Genomic DNA, 17,644 nt, shown 5'->3' on the forward strand with positions numbered 1-17,644 from the left:
ATTGACTGGCCCCCATGCTCACCTGACCTAAATCCAATGGAACACCTCTGGGACATTATGTTTCGGTACATCTGACTCCAACAGGTTGCACCTCAGACTGCCCAGGAGCTCAGTGATGCCCTGGACCAGATCTGGGAGGAGATCCCTCAGGACACCATCCGTCATCTTATTAGGAGCATGCCCCGACGTTGTCAGGCATGCATACAAGCACGTGGGGGCCATACAAAACTACTGAGTACGATTTTGAGTTGCTGCAAAGAAATTATGGCAAATTGAACTAGCTTGCCACAACATTTTCTCACTTTGATTTATATATATAAATGGGCACAGAGATGTATTGACGCACAAGGAGATCACTTTCAGCATCTTCTGAATATTGATAATTTTTCTCTTCACCACGTAATGCAGTCGTGCACCTGGTATATATATATATATATATATATTTATACAGGCAGCTCTCAGGTAAGGCTGTCTCTACTTACGTCATTCCACCGATATATACAGTACCAGGACAGAAAAACATGCAATTTCAGTTCATTTTTACTTACAAATAAAGCAAACTAGTTTTAATGCAGAAGAATCTGTAGCGGCCATTGTTAACACTGAGGCATAGTACAGTGAAGCAGATACCCAGGGTTTTTAATTATTTTGTGTTTTAAGTTGTGAATTTTTGTGTTCTTGGAGTGTATTTTGTGATTTAAATTAGAGTAATATTGTTTCAGTGCAGGATCAGTGCCAGAAAAAATTTGGCTGGGGGCAGTGGGATTTCACAAAGCAGTGATTACAATATAAATAAAAACCGCAGTATTTCCGATATACAATAATACCAGCCTGAGGTTTCATTTGTAGCAAACTACAGCAAACAGAACTTTATCTGACACAATGAAACTGTTATGAATTGGCTTGTTAGAATTTTTTATAGGTGTTACGGCATGTTCGTACAATCCTTTTAGGGGCTTTTCAAGGCAAGGAATCTAATTGTGAGGTTAGTTTTTACTTTTTTAAAGACACTGCCTTTTGTTTCCCGTTTTGCTACGTTAGTAACCCCATGTTGTTAGAGGTATATATACCCTTGAAGGTCATGACTAGGCTGATTATGACACCACAGGTTAAAATGCCCTCTTTTTGAACTCTTCCTCATTTGAGTTTGCAGAATCAAAACACTTTTTGTCAACCAAATTCATTCTCAAAAATAATTTCTCAGTACTCTTCTTTGGTGCTGACCCCTTGCCATTTTTTGACTTTGACTGTTGCCACACGTTACTGTTCCAATGCTTTTTTGCCTTCTGACTTCATCTCCTCTTATGGTTCTACTCAAAAATACTTTTGCTAGCATAATAGAAACACCACAGGTTCACACAAGGCCATATCCAAGCAGAGGTGGTACTGATCAAACACTTGTATGGAGCCACCCATAAGTAATCTTTCTCACATATTCAGAAATCAGAAACAGTATACCACACAAAATACCATACAGTGCAATGAAAGTCCATAAAATGAAATGTAAAAAATTGGCATAAACACTGAAAAATTATTCTTCTGTAACTCTGCGTACCACTGTATTAAAAAACTAATATAATAATGCCATTAATGCACTGTAAGCTTAATATTTAGCTATCAAAACACAGTAAGACTGATACCTGGTGCTGTAAGTTTAAAACATACATGTACAAAGGCGGAACTCGCCATTAGAAGAGTTGAATTTGTCAAGTCTGGGAGCTGAATCTCTGCAGCAGTCTTGTGATCAAAAATAGCAGTGTATTGCTGTCTAGGAAAACTGCCATATTTTACATTTTTTTTACAAAAAACACAAGCAATAAAATAAAAATATATATATATATATTTTAAGAAATTGTGAGAGTGTAAACCTATCTGGATGGGAAGCTATTTCTATTAATGGAAACCCACCTACAGGTATATATCAATTTTTTTTTAAAACCTGTTTTAGTTATGGAATTCTGCCAGCTAAGTGTCGTGAGACATTATTCAGCTCTCTGCCCTCATTGCCTAATTGCCATAACAAATAGCCAGCTACTGGATTGTTTCACCCAACAGATAAAGGCTATTCTAACTATAGTTGACCAAGGGGAACCAGAAAAAGGGTGCTGTGTTAGAGGACAATAGTGTAGTATGGATCTATGTGTTGAAAGGAATAGGAGTTCTGGTAATGTGTGTGGAGTGCAGTTTGGAACTCACTTCGGGTGTTAAGAAGAACACACTTTTTCCACTTTGCAGAATAAGGATAAGGTATGTACTTCATCATGTTCATTACATGTGTGGTATTAAGAATTTTAAGCATCACAGTATAAGTGACTGGGTGTTATGGTGAGGCTGCACTGGGGAAAAGAATCATTCTAGATTTATAGATGGCCTAGTGCAGTGGTTCTCAACCTGAAGTAACAAAAAGGAGGGCGCGAAGATGTGAAAAAAAAAACCAAGAATCAAAAATATGAAAAAACCATCTTATGAAACCAAAACAAATTAACTTAAACTACATTCTGATACTAGAACAATAAATATAGAGTTAGATAAATGTCGATAAAAGTTAAGTAGGTATAATAAAATATGCATTTGCATTTCAAAAAAATGTTAGGGAGGTCACGATTAAAACTGTTATGAAAACTCAGGTCACGGTTCAGAAACGCTGGCCTAGTGTGCTCAAGAATGGGTGATACTTGGAGATCTCACCAGGTGTGTTGAAAAGAGTGCATAATGGCTTAATGGATCTAATGAAGAGTGATGGCAGGTATGGGTAATTTACAGTCTATATACTGTATTTACAGCTTGTAGTTGAATTCACTAAACATAAAGCAGCTTTAACAAAAATAAGACGTGCTCCTCTTCAGCCTAGGCCTAAGACTTTTGATCTCCTCCTGGGTGAATTAAACTGCTAGTCTGCCTGCCTCTCATAGATTTGACAATGAACAGACAGTGATGACAGGAACCCAAAGACAGCAGTCAGCAATTGATGCAGATTTTCTTCTGCCCACATATCTTTTATACTGTTACTCAAAAACCAAGAGCTGGTCAAGGGTACAATCGCTGTACACATGAGAGACCCTGCCAGGAGGACAGCATCCTGTAACAGTTAGTTGAAGAATCTCTGTCCTCATATAGTGTGAATTGGCAGCAAATTCACATTACATAACATGTGAGAGACAAGCCCACCAGAACCATACATGAGTCCAATAGAGGAATAAAGCCATTCTTATGTCAGCTATAGATAAATTAAAAAATTACAGTTCGGCTTATTGAACTGTGCTGGGCTTGTTTGCAGTTTTCGATTTTTTTCCTAAATGTTAGTGGTGGAGTGTGTGGTAGAAAAGTTTTCCAAGCGGATCCTCACAACTTTCTCTTCCTGTGGTGGCTGAAAGAAGAACTTGCATGTGAACACTTGTTGACAGGCCTTCCTGAAGTTCTCTGACAAAAAGGCATAGATGATGGGGTTGATGCAGGAGTTGCCATAGGCCAGGCAGTGGGAAATGATGCGGAATGCAAAAGAGGCATCATTGAGGGGGAATTTGCCGAATTCGACCCACATGGCCACAATGTGGTGAGGCATCCAACAGATGAGGAACACAGCTACCACCAGGAGCACTGTCTGTGCCGTCTGAAAGAGAAAAACAATGAGGGGAAAACATTAGCGACCAGAGACAGGGTCAAACACATTATTCAGAGATGGTCTATTTCTCTGAGGTGACTCCTAGTTTGTTGAATGTGAGGCCAAAATTTTGGAGTAAAATATGTTTCGGACAACTTAATGTCTAGAGTAAGCATCTGTTAAATATTTATGACATTGTTGTGGTTTATCATGTTTTGGAGCAGAGAAAGACCTGAGGTAGGAGAGATACAGTGGACCCTTGACTTACGAACTCAATTCGTTCGCGAGGGCTGGTTGTAACTCAAGTTGGCTGTATGTCAAGACTATTTTTCCCATAAGAAATAATGGAAATACCCATAATGCGCTCCAAACCTCCCACAGCAACACTTACTTAACCTTTTCATAATAAAAAAGGGTTGTATAATGTGCATAATTTACCAAAACACCAATAATTTTCTAATGTACTAACCAAAAAGGTATAAAAAGTGCCTAGCCTACCAGAAACAAGAATTTCACACTGTACTCACCATTTAATTTGACATCTTTGGGCTGCAGGAAAGGAGGAGGAGGAGAATGAAACGGAAGGTGGTTATTGTTTAGAAGGAGCCTCCTTATGCAAATCTTTTCTTTGTAAAATTGTCGAGATGTTGGATTTCGACTTGCTGTACATATTAGCGAGATCGGTCATACGAACACGACTCTCATATTTACGCACAATTTCCTTCTTCGTTTCAATTGTGATTGCTGTTTCTCAAGTTAATAATGACAGTAGTCGAGCACTCTGTTCAAAGAGTTCTGTTTCTGTTCTGGTTGTGTTGTGAACTGCTGTAATAATACAATCCAAAGCAAGCCAGTGCTGACTCAGCCTGATGACATCATCATGTGCCGCGCCAGCCCGCTAGCTAACATCCCTTAACAATCGCTCGCTTTACCTTTGTTACCTTCTCTTCCTTCCTTAGCAATTATGTGTCTTGCTTCCCATGGTCTTAGTGAATTACATATTGTGGCTTGTGCCTCCTCCAGACCGCAAGGGGGCGTCCGTCCTGGTTATGTTGGGGGCCTCGGGTACAGGGCTTGGAAGCCCAGCCCTGTAGGGACCCGTGGCCACCGCCAAGCGGCGCCCCAATGCCTACATATCCCTGGAGCCCAGCACTTCCGCCACACCAGGAAGTGCTGGGGGGAACACGACAGGGGACACCCGGATGGCTTCCAGGTGCGCAGCCGGCACTTCCACCACACTGGGGTGTGGCTATGACTGATTGCCGGGAAGCAGCTGGAGCCCATCCGGGTTCCCATATAAGGGCCGTCTCCCTCCAGTCAGCAGTGGATATCGGGTGGAAGAGGACAGAACTGGAGAGAGGACGGGAGGCGGCCAGGAGAGAGGCATTAGACTTGTGTGGCCTGGACATTTGGGGGAGCGGTGCTGGAGGCGCTGGGGGTGCACGTGAGCACAAATTTGTAAATATTATTGTAAATAATCGGTGTGTGGTGGAACTATGTTGTCCGTCTGCCTGTGTCCAGGTCCCAGTTCACAATATATAGATAAATCACTGCACTGACCGAAATTACGTCCACAAACACATTTATCTGGGCTCCGACTGACGCTTACGAACGCTCTCGGCTGTTTGTTTACAATCGCACAAGTGGATTCACGTGACCGCATTCAGGTCGTAACGCAAGATGTTGGTCGTAAATTAAAACAAAAATTTTGGTCGTAAATGAAGTTGTTTGCATGTCAGGCCGGTCGTATATCAGGGGTCGACTGTATTTTCAAGATCACTCACTTCAGATATTGGTAAAGAAAACGCATACTTTATCCTTCCTACATTTTTGGATATTGAGAAACAAAACACATTATTCAACTTAACAGTTATCCTCAGCTCAGGTATAGAGAGGACACCTCTTAACGTAGCTGTGCAAAACCAAACTGTTCAGCTATACATTCACAAAGAAACTTGAGTGGAAATATACAGTATGTAGACACAAACATGGTACCATTGTTCCTTAAGGATTAATCTATACTAATAAAAGGCAAAGCCCTCACTCACTCACTCACTCACTGACTCATCACTAATTCTCCAACTTCCCGTGTAGGTAGAAGGCTGAAATTTGGCAGGCTCATTCCTTACAGCTTACTTACAAAAGTTGGGCAGGTTTCATTTCGAAATTCTACACCTAATGGTCATAACTGGAAGGTATTTTTCTCCATTAACTGTAATAGAGTTTAGCTGGAAAGACGTGGGGGGCGGAGTTTCGTGTGACATCATCACGCCTCCCACGTAATCACGTGAACGGACTGTCAACGCAGTGCGTAGAAAACCAGGAAGACCTCCAAAAAGCGCTTAAGAAAACATGCATTATATAATTGAGAAGGCAGCGAAAAACAATAAGAAGCGAGCGAGTGACATATACTACCATATTCATGAGTCCTGCTACCTCGGAAAGAAAGCAAGGTGCAAACCTAAACTTTAAATTAAGTTCATAGACAGGCTACGCTGGCGTTTCACATGCCCACGGGAATGCGGGATACAAGTTTAATGAGAGGACGAGGATATAAACGAGTTTTGATCACTTTGTAACTAAGTTAAAATTGTAGGTGAAGGGGTGTGCTTATGCAAATTCGAGACTGTGTTTGTGGGGATTGACAGTTAAGGCGGGTGGGGGAGTCACGTCATCATCACCCCTCCCATTCATCTCATTTCGTTCTTAGCACAAGCACAGCTGAGAAGCTTCAATGCATGTGCTCCATAACGCGTTAAAAATAATGCATTTAATCACACTTTGCATTACAAGCAAAGGGAGCTTTTGTCAATGCATGATTTCCTGGTACACCGATTACATTGATCAGCGCATCCCGATTCATTTTACCCTCGCACCACCTTAGTTTGAGAAGAAGTATGAAAAATATGAGGTTAACACAGAAAAACAGATCACCAATTCAAGCTTTATGAATAATCGATTCGCCATCAATAATTGTTTTGGTAAAGCCATCCTCCTTCCATTTTATAATTTTTCCGCCACTAGCCATGATTAAATGAACGGTAAAAAAGTAAGAGCGAAGCGAGGGTGACTTATTTAGGCAGGCATATATATGACAGCAACACTCATGACAATGTCAATCATGTTACGTTATTATTAAAAGGTTTCCTTTTCTTTTTCATTACTTCTTTAACACACTACTTCTCCACTGTGAGGCGCGGGTATTGTGCTATATATATATATATATGAATGACCTCCAAAGAGCGCTGAGACTTTTGATATCGTGAATGTGTGCAAAAGGGGTCTCCTGCCCAGCAAAAGTCGAGCAGCCAGCGCGCGTGCATAGCTGTGCCGGCCTTTGAGACGCTGACTGCGCTTCTGCCTTAAGTCAAAGTGAGCACTTTTAATTTTTTTCTTCCTCCCCCTGCGCTATAGCCCAGACAAGTGCAAACACGGGACCCCTTTTCTACACCACGGCAAAATAATATTAAGGTGATTCACACTTTCTTTTGCACGTATACGATTATGAGGTCCTCAGCTCGGATTATGAAGATACGCACAGGAGTGGAAGACTGACAGTGCCATCACAGCCGATTAATGGCGGGGACGTCTCACCAGTCTACACAAGACCCACCCCAAGACTGTCCCCAGAAGATGCTCATATCGTCAGCGAACACATCTCTCTATACTATATAAAAGGAAAGGCAACTTTCCTTTCTTTACACCTTTTTTCCTTTTATCCCAAACCAAAGCCTTTCTCTCTTAACATTGCAAAGGACACAAAATAATTTTCTTTAAATGCCGGTAAGGCACATTACCAGAGGCACAAATTTGAAAGTTCACATAGAAAATGTAATTTCTATACCACAGCCGTCGTGTAGCGCTTTCAAAAGGGATCTACTACCGAGAGATGATCCATATACATTTTAGCTGCTGTTAGTTACTTACCTGTTGTGTTACACAGTCTTTAAAATGTAGTTTACCAAACCACTCCAGTAGTGCTCAATGTACCTGTACTTCTTAAAACGTTAATGTTTTACTGTTTAATAACTTATAGACTACATTTTATTATTTTTCCCTTGCACTCAGTGACCAAAGCTATACACACACATATAGACACATACAAACATACACACAAGTATATGTATGTGTATATATATATATATATATATATACACACACTATCTAGATTATATATATATATATATATATATATATATACACATACATACATACACACATATATATAATTTGTGTGTGTGTATGTATGTATGTTTGTATATATATATATATGTGTATGTATGTATGTGTGTATGTATGTGTATGTATGTGTATGTGTGTGTGTGTGTGTGTGTGTGTGTGTGTGTGTGTGTGTGTGTGTGTGTATATGACAGCAGCAATCCAAGCTGTGATAAAACAGTAAAAAGGAGGCATGTCAGACGTCGTGGTACATTTTCTGATGCAGCTAGACGAAAATAACTTTGTGAAGCTGCCACCAAATACACAAAACAATTACATTGACAATCATGTTACGTTATTTTCAAAATGTTTCCTTTTCTTTCTCTTTCCTTCTTTAACACACTACTTCTCCGCTGCCAAGCGCGGGTATTTTGATATATATATATATATAGATAGATAGATAGATAGATATATAGATAGATAGATAGATAGATAGATAGATAGATATAGATATGAACAACACTCATATCAATGACAAAACAATTACATTAACAATCATGTTACGTTATTTTTAAAATTTTTCCTTTTCTTTTTCGTACCTTCTTTAACACACTACTTCTCCGCTGCCAAGCGCGGGTATTCTGCTAGTAGAGTATAAGAGTGTTATGGACTTTGATGAAATGACATCATAGATGAATAATTCAGATGAGGAACAAGCTAACATGTGTGTTATGGTGTATAAAATCTGTACATTTTTGGTTTCCATTATATTCTGTTTGAGACAAGACAACAGATGAACTAAGACAAATTAAAGCAGGTTTTCTTCCCTTACACCTTACTTTTATAACACTTGTTCATAGCTTAGTATTACTTTATGGATGGACATTTGGAACAACAGTTTGGTTTACGGCCGGGACAGGAAGAACTACTGATACCTCAGAGTACATCAAAGGTTTTGTTGTTTGGGAAAACGGACAGTGAATTAATTCATCAATCATTTTGACAGCCAGCCAATGTGCAGGTGCATGTGTTGTGAAACCAAGGCATGACATTTCATAATAAATATGCCTTGGTTTGAGACAAAAAGGAAGAGAAGCAAAGAAGAGAAAAAGCAAAGAAGAAGAAGGAGAAGAAGAAGAGGAATGGACGAAGACGGCATTGGTCGTCAGAAAGGCATCATGAACATCGATTGCTAAATCAAACGCCTGCCTGGGACATTCATCCTTGTCATCTGTAACTTTTTCGTAAGCTTTTTCTAAAGACTATATATATTCAGACTGTCCTATCAGTACCTATTTTCTAGTATTCTTTGTTCTTGTGGTATTATTGTTATTCTTGTAATAAATACCATGCTGCTTTTAACTTTCTATGCTTTGTCTTAATGTCTAGAGTGATTGAAGTAATAAGTTAAATTTTTTTAACACCTGGTGACAGCCGGATTTTTGCCATTATTTCTGTGCTGCGAGGTTTATATGGCTGAGAGTGAAGAGCGCTATACTCAACAGAAGGAACAAATATGAGAAAGAAGGTATTCTTGGCTGATGAATGGCCTATAGTCAAGAGTGCTGAGTCTTTGTATGTTTAAATGTATTATTGTAGACCAAAAGTAATATTTAGGTCTGAGATATCACTAAAACATAGTATGTTGTTTGTGCCGAAAATAAGTAAGTCTCTTGAAGTGCTGAATGACAGGATGTTATTCCTATAGCACTTGTGTGGTTTAATGTGCTAAGGGTTAATCAGCGTGTGTGTGTCATTCATAGGGCACTGCTGTGGTTAGGGTCTGTGTGTGTGTGTTCATCTTAAAGTGCAACAGTAGACCAACCCGATAACGAACTTGACGAGAACACTTACCCTTGAGGAAACAGGTAAAAGGGCAAGTAGAGGGAAATACCACGATAATACAATGTGGTTAAAAGACAAGCTAGAAAGTCGAAAAAAGCAGATCGTGAATAGAGGAGCTACTCATCAAACCCAACATGTTAATCAAAACACAAAGTCAAAATAAGCTAGGCAAAAGATCAAACCCTTTTCTTTGTACCTTTTCTTGAAGTTTTTATTCCATAAGTGTGGATAAAAGTAATACCATGCAGCCATTTTAAATACAATGCAATGTTGTAATGACCAAATGACAGGCAATGGACCAAACAACAACAAACAGCATTGCCACGGCCATTAAAATTGGTCTCAAAATGGTGATGCAATTCAGAAAACCAAATACAATGGCATCTCAATTGTTATAAAATTAGAAAGTTTCAACCTTCGCAGGACCTTTTTCTGCATTTGTTTTTGAGTTTTGAAATGAGTTTGTTAACACTTTTAGTAATAACTTATTTTTCATGTAGGCACTTGCACAGACACTTCATTCTGTGTTTACTTGTTGTTAGTAATGGATGCATTGCTAGTGTGCATAATGTCGGAAATTAAATACTATTTAAGATGGAGATGCTAAACCTCTTTGTCCAAGATCTCGGATTCCAAACATACCTTTTCAGCATTTTCAAGTGTTTTCCTTTGTTTTCTCTTTTTCCTTTGGAACTCAGCGCTCTTTTGACCAGTATTTTTGGCCACTGTATTGGGCTTTAGCGTCAATATTACTATACGTTTACGTTAATAATATTATAAGTCGGGTCTTGAAACCCGAAAAATCAATCATAAAATCAGACCCCAATTTATACGTCCCTTCAAAAATGCGACATATCTTTTTTTTTTACATCTTCTTGCTTCATCCAATCTCATGCCAGTTTCTCAGACACATCGAATTTTGTTGCAGCAGCTCAGTTACCAATTTCTTTCACCACTTCAATGACTTTTAATTTAAAACCAGCTTCATATTTTCTTCTGATCGAACGCTCCATCGTAGATAAGGGATGCTCTTATGATAAAGGTGTATGAGGGGTGTGAGATTAAAAAAACAGTGCAAACAGTATTACCGTGTGGTCACATAGGCACAATACATAGGAAATAAAAAGGCTGTGTGCTCTGTGGTTACTCCCTCAGATGGGCGTTAGCATATCATAATCTCTTGGACCAATAGCGTGAGTTTTCCGCATTCAATTTATATGACCGACATTATAAAATACCAGAAATTATACGGGAAAATCAAGCCCCGACTTATCCACGGGAGAACTTAAATGCGAGTAATTGATTTCTTGGTGTTAGACCTTCGCCTGTTGTAACCATTCACCCGTGCTACACACAGGGTGGTGGACTAACTGGGTGGGCTTGGAGGTTGTTCCTGCATGGTAGAGGAAGAGATTTCTGTCTTACTTAAAGTATTAAGAAACAAGTCTTTGTAAGGCCAAAAATTTGTGTTTGGTGACAGGAACATGTACAAGTGCACACACCTATTAAATTATGTCACAAAACGATTAAATCAATGAGTTGCTTAAAAGTACACCAGATGTTAGCCTCAGGTTCAGACTCCATATGTGCACACATGAACAACGGTCTGCCAAGAAGACTCCAGGGTCCAAGGGCCTGTCCAAGCAACCCACAAACAAGCCAGAGGTGCTAGGTATAAAGAAATTTTGGTATATCTCAAATTAAAATATTTTTTTGATAAGTGTTTAAAAACTCTGAAACTGGAATTATCATGGAAAATGGGAACAACTTCATTATGACGACTAAATTGAGTTTGCTATAAACATATTTATGCTAAATTATTGACCTGAGTTTACATATTTAATTTTTGCATGACAGTGTCTGCTCATAATGAGAGACACAGAGACACCACTAAACGGGACTAAAGAGGGTCTCGTCTGTAGCAGCCCAACTGTCTCACAATGCCACAATTCTAGATCACATTTGCATCCAATGGTTCGAGCGCCACCACCTTTTATGTGATGATGACATATTTAGCTTCCTTTTCTCAGCAATGCACACTTATCAGACAGCAGTCCTTCTTGTCTCCATGAATGGAAGAATGTGCAGCCACTCTCTGGTACTGCCAAATAAAGCTGAGATAACTCTCATCTGGCCACATCCCACACCCCCCATGTTTATTTCCAGTGCACTCCATTAACCCATCTGTTTTCTTTCAGGCTTCCATCCTAAGAATAATGTTAGTTTCCTGGCGGGCTGCAGTGTCAGTAGGCAAGAGAGCAACAACATGCCTGTTTTAAAAATTGTTGCATGAATGGAAGTCAATAATAACTGTGTTAAACTTGTTGTTCTAAGGTTACCTAATAGCAAGGGCTCAGTGCTGCCTACGCTAAAAAGAGAAGTCCACAAGAAAGGAATAGCAACGGGAGTGGCTGATGGAGAGCAGGACTCATTCTGGCACAGACAGTGAGCACAATTCTGACATTATTTAGATAAGACAGGTGCCACACAGCCACATCCCTGGCATTGCTTCATCAGACTCCTCAGTCTGCGGCTCACTGGCATCCACATCTCCCTCTATGGTTTCATTCTAATTTGAAATGAGAACACTGAGCCTGTGGGATGAAGGATGTTTAGGTTCATAACAGCAACACTATTAGTAGAAAAAGTGGGTGTCATTTTATCCTACATGTAAATGGTGAGCAGGTCCTGGCCACAACTTTTTCACAGATTTTGGCTTTCGGATGGGTGATAGAATTTGCAACATTTATCAGCCAGTTCTTTACAAAAAGACTGGATGCTGTCAAGATGAGGTATTCTTCTGTTATCAGACAGTGCTTGTGGTGCACTCCATTTCCTATTTTTACCATTCCTGCTTTGTTAAAAAGTTTTTCCTGATATCTAACCTGGTTTAAATAGAACAGTAGGTCAAAAGAGAAAAATGAGCTGCTGACCTTTGACACCCTCCTAATATAGGTCAGTTTTTACAACTGGATATCAATACACCATTACACGAGAAGAGTCCTACTGCGACACTTAAACTCGGAGAGAAGACAGCCTTTGTTTCAGAGAGAACTTACAAATTCAAAATAGAGATCTCAACAACGTCTCATCTATCTATCTATCTATCTATCTATCTATCTATCTATCTATCTATCTATCTATCTGTATAAATAAAAATGTAAATGTTTGTTTGTTCAAAATCTTAAATCTCCAATAGTTCTTCACCGATTGCTTAGAAATTTTGACACAACGATGCATTCGAATACGCGCATGTTTTTATATACCTACACCTACTATTATATAGATGTCACACCTGTGACAGGTAAAAACATGCTTTTTTGAAAAACAGCGTCATCTGTTGGACGTAAAAGCAAAACACGCTATCCTTCTATATAAAAGCGGTCGGGATTGTCCTTCCGTTCCGTGAGTGCTATGCAGGCGCGGAGTTTCACACACGCCCCGTCCATTTTGCAATACACGATGGGATTTGTAGTTTCGTTTTTCCAGGTAAAAGATGATTTTCTACTCCAGACTGTGCGATATCTTCTTCTTCTTTCTTACTATATAAAAGCGGTTGGGATTGTCCTTCTGTCTCGTGAGTGGAAGGCGTATCGGTATTCCGCTTATCACAGACTTACTACTTGCAGCTTGCGGTATGAAGCAACATGATGTGAGCAGAGTTCTGGTGCTCCCATCGTTCCCTTGCTTTTGTGCGCGATGTGCTGGAAAAATAGACAAATTATGTCTCTGGAAATAATTAATGTTGATGGAGTACAAATGCCTCACCGCGTGGTAAATATCAGGGAGGTTCAAAAGGGCGACCTCAATATAGAAAAAAAGTTTAAATTTCATCACAAAAATACCAGAAACTACGAGTATTAAAGTAATACCGCTCATATGCAATATAACCAAATTAATGAGTTTGTATAAAATATCAAATTGATCTACATATTGAATTGCCTTAAGAAGTGGCCAACTTAAAAGTCGGTCGCCTTAAAAGGCGGGTCAGTAGTGTTAAAAATTTTACGATTCCATTTCAATGTTTCCGATTTAGTACATGAAAAAAGGCACTAACATGGCCGTTTTTGGCGTGCTACCAGAAAGAAGTGATAGGAATGCAGTTATACATATCGATGAAATCGCATAGTATCAGGCTGGTAGATACATAAGCAGCAATGAAGCTGTATGGGGAAATTCTTTTAGCATTTAGCAGTAAATCTAGAAAATGGACAACGCGCTTATTTCAAAGCTGCAAATGTGCAACAAATAGCCCTGAATCCACCAGCTACAACGTTAACTGCTTTCTTCACGTTTTGTCAAAATGACACATTTGCGAAAACACTGCTGTATTCGGAAGTGCCTACGTATTACACATGGAATACGAGTAGAAAATCATTTGAATGGCGCAAACGAGGGGAGCGAGTCGACGGACAACCTGGCATATTCAAAGAAACTATGATAGGCAGACTATACACCGTGCATCCCAATCAAGATGAATGCTTCTTTCTTCGCATGCTGTTGGTAAATGTGCCCGGTCCAACGTCTTTCCAGCAATTGAGAATTGTCAACGGCGTTAGACATGCCACTTTCTACAGTGCATGTTAAGCTCTGAATTTATTGGAGAACGACTGACACTGGGATGTATGCATTAATGACGCGTGCAACACGTCACATCCAAATCAAATTCGTGCATTGTTTGCAATCATATCGACCTCCTGTTCTCCTTCATCTCCAACAGAGTTATGGGAGAAATATAAATCGCACATGGCTGAAGATATTTTCCGTCGAATACGCAAGGAAAGTTCAAATATGAACATGGATTTCACAGCAGAAATCTACAACGAAGCATTAGTAATGATTGAAGATTTGTGCTTAGAAATCGCGAACAAAGTTCTCAATCAATTGGGAATGCCATCACCGAATCGATCTGCTGCTACTTCATTCGATGTGGAATTGTGTCATGAACAAAATTACAACACGGGTGATCTTTTGTCATATGTGCAATCAAATATTCCTAAGATAACACTTGAGCAAAAAGGCATTTACGATCAAATAATGCAAACTGTCAATAACTGGGTTGGAGAAATCTTCTTCTTAGTTGCGCCAGGAGGAACTGGTAAAACGTTCCTAATTAGATTGATTCTGACAGCAATTCGATCCCAAAATGACATAGCCTTAGCTCTTACGTCGTAGAAGCAACAATCTTGACAGGACCTTTCAAAGGTGAAGATGTCCTTATTCCTCGCATTCCTATGATTCCAACGGATATGCCATTTCAATTTAATAGATTGCAATTCCCAATTTGATTGGCGTTTGCAATCATCATTAACAAAGCTCAGGGCCAGTCTTTAGAATTGTGCAGTTTAGATCTAGACACGGATTGCTTCTCACATGGAAAATTATACAGTAGGTTGCACGTTCTAGATTCGGCAAACCAGACAATCTCTATATCTGCACACACAATGGAACAACATAAAATATTGTATACCCACAAGCATTGTGAATTTAAAAATATTAGAAATGTGTGCTTTCTCTTTTCTTTCTTTTCCATTTAACCAGACTGAGCCACAACAACGCGGTACAGCTAGTTATATATATAAAGTGATGAGACATCTGTGCAAAGTCCTTGCACATGACCTGGCATAATGTCATCTAGCATCCACAAGAAGGTTGGAATGTCTGATGAACAATGGCAATTGGCCAGCATAAAATAGTAAACTCTTTGGCTTAAGTTTGTGCGTCTGGGCATCACAAAGAAAGAGAGATGTAAGGGCTTAAAAGTCAGATAAAAAAAAGAAAAAAGATGTGCAACAAAGAGGGATGTAAGGCATATCCAGTGAACATAGCTTCATAAAGGCATGGCGTAGTCGAAACAGACAGACTTCCCATTGTACTATGAAGCCTGTATTACAGTAATAAATAGGTGTTTCATTATTCTAGTTTAATTCTCATTGGTTTGTGAACACTTTGCTTTTACAGAGAATTTGAAAGGATGAATGGATGCTTTTTAATCAACATTTATTTTCAGACCTACTGACTTCAATTCAAGGGTGTGTGGGAACAGCACTGGGGCAGCCCTGGATGAGGAGCTAGTCCATCAGAAAGCCCACTCACGTACCTCACAAACCAGTTTAGAAGCGCCTTTGGATTCACCACACATCTTTAGTTTATGGGAAGAAAACCAGAATACCTTCATAGAAACCCATTAAAAGCAAAATATCCTGAAATGTAGCAGTGGTGGCACTTTTTAATAATTACAAAGTTAACTCCAGAAGGTGTCAGAAAAGTGTACCTTCGCCAAAATGATCTTTAAACATTCATTTGAAAATCTGCTAAAAACCCAAGAGTTGTGCCAAAGGACATTTATCTTATGGGTCTGCACGGCAAAGACCTCCCTGATTAGTTGGGCATCTGTGAAATACAATTCTGATATATAAAATAATGAATCTCTTTTTGATGGATACACTCAGACCAATGTATGCCAAGTTACTTTTGGGTTATCTCCATTTACCTTATGAGTAATTATAGAATTATTCCCAAGGAGAATTCAGATGGACCAACTATTCTGGCCTTATGAGTAAATGCTCAGGCTGGTGATTTTACCTTTGGAAGGGTGTGAGATTGTTCAGAATTGGGAAAGGTGTTATAAAAATAAAATGCATTATTATTAATATTATTATTATTATTATCTTTTATTATTATTACTATTATTATTATCTCCTCCGCATCGAGAAGAGTCAGATGAGGTGGCTTGGGCATCTGATTAGGATGCCTCCCTGGTGAGATGTTCCAGGCACGTCCAACTGGGAGGAGGCCCTGGGGAAGACCCAGGACATGCTGGAGGGACTATGTCTCCCAGCTGGCCTGGGAACGCCTTGGGATTCTCCCGGAAGAGCTGGAAGAAGTGGCCGGTGAGAGGGAAGTCTGGGCCTCTCTGCTTAATATTATTATTATTATTATTATTATCCATTCATCCATTATCCAACCCGCTATATCCTACTACAGGGTCATAGGGGTCTGCTGGAGTCAATCCCAGCCAACATAGGGCGCAGGGCAGGAAACAAACTCCGGGCAGGTGGCCAGCCCATCACAGTACTATTATTATTATTTTTATTATTATTATTATTATTATTATTATTATTATTATTATTATTATTATTTTTACCTTGTGATAAACTGGCACCCCTTCCTGGGCTGACACCTGCCTTGCACCCAAAATTGCTTGGATAGACTCTGGCCCCCTGAACTGAACTGAGCAGTTTCAGAATGTTATGTGATGTGTTAAGAATTCTCCAGGTCACAAACAGCATGGACAATTATAACCATTGCATTAAAGTGAAAGCTTTGGGTACTGACATTTAAGTCTTTAGAAGTTTCTTTTTGACATGTAAGGAAGCACCATTATTTCGCTAAATTAAATAATTCACTTCTTTTTCCTTGACTCTGCATTTTGCCGTCTTGCTGCTCTCCACCCCACCACCAGTACCTTGCTATCTCTAAGACACCTGCAGAGGATTTCCAATAAATCATTGCTGGCATTGCTAGCAGCCTTTCCATTCTTGTTCAGCTATGACTTCTTTTATGCTGCCTGACTTGTCTCATTATGAAGATTTTGCTAGTAGAAGTGACAGTTTTAACATCTACAGATGTAGCCACATTCGCAGTTGAGTCAACTAATTTCTGGGTGAATGAGCTTCGTAAAATGACACCCCAAAGTGATGGACTAACCAGACCGCTTGTAGGTCAGATGTCTTTCAGTTTGCTAATAATAACATCTCTGTAGCAGAACATCAGGGGGGTCCTGCTAATGGTTTTCAATTTTCTCACTAAAGTAAACACTCTGCAGGTGTAATTATTTGATTGTGCTAAAATCTAACAGATGTAAGCGGCGCCCACAACCAGACGAGAAACCCAAACTTGCAGTAACGGCGGCTCTTTGGAATCATTAGCTAAGTGTTACTAACTAAAAAATCAGCCTAAGTTTTTAAAACACATTTACATGTATAGCAGATGCCAGCTTACCTCCAGTAGAGCATTATGGAGACACAGGATTAGATG

At 39.5% G+C, this 17,644-nt stretch overlaps 1 protein-coding gene across 1 annotated transcript in view; it reads right to left on the reverse strand.

Moving 5' to 3' along the window:
* Nucleotides 1-2,575: 2,575 nt before the first annotated feature.
* galr1b (galanin receptor 1b) overlaps nt 2,576-17,644 on the reverse strand; it is an 83,231-nt gene continuing 68,162 nt past the window's right edge. Inside the window, exon 3 of the mRNA XM_039762945.1 lies at nt 2,576-3,610. Coding sequence (XP_039618879.1) covers nt 3,293-3,610 — 318 coding nt within the window. The 3' untranslated portion in view covers nt 2,576-3,292. The remainder of the gene's footprint in view (nt 3,611-17,644) is intronic.

This window comes from Polypterus senegalus, chromosome 9, assembly GCF_016835505.1.
Source record: "Polypterus senegalus isolate Bchr_013 chromosome 9, ASM1683550v1, whole genome shotgun sequence".
Classification (NCBI taxonomy): domain Eukaryota; kingdom Metazoa; phylum Chordata; class Cladistia; order Polypteriformes; family Polypteridae; genus Polypterus; species Polypterus senegalus.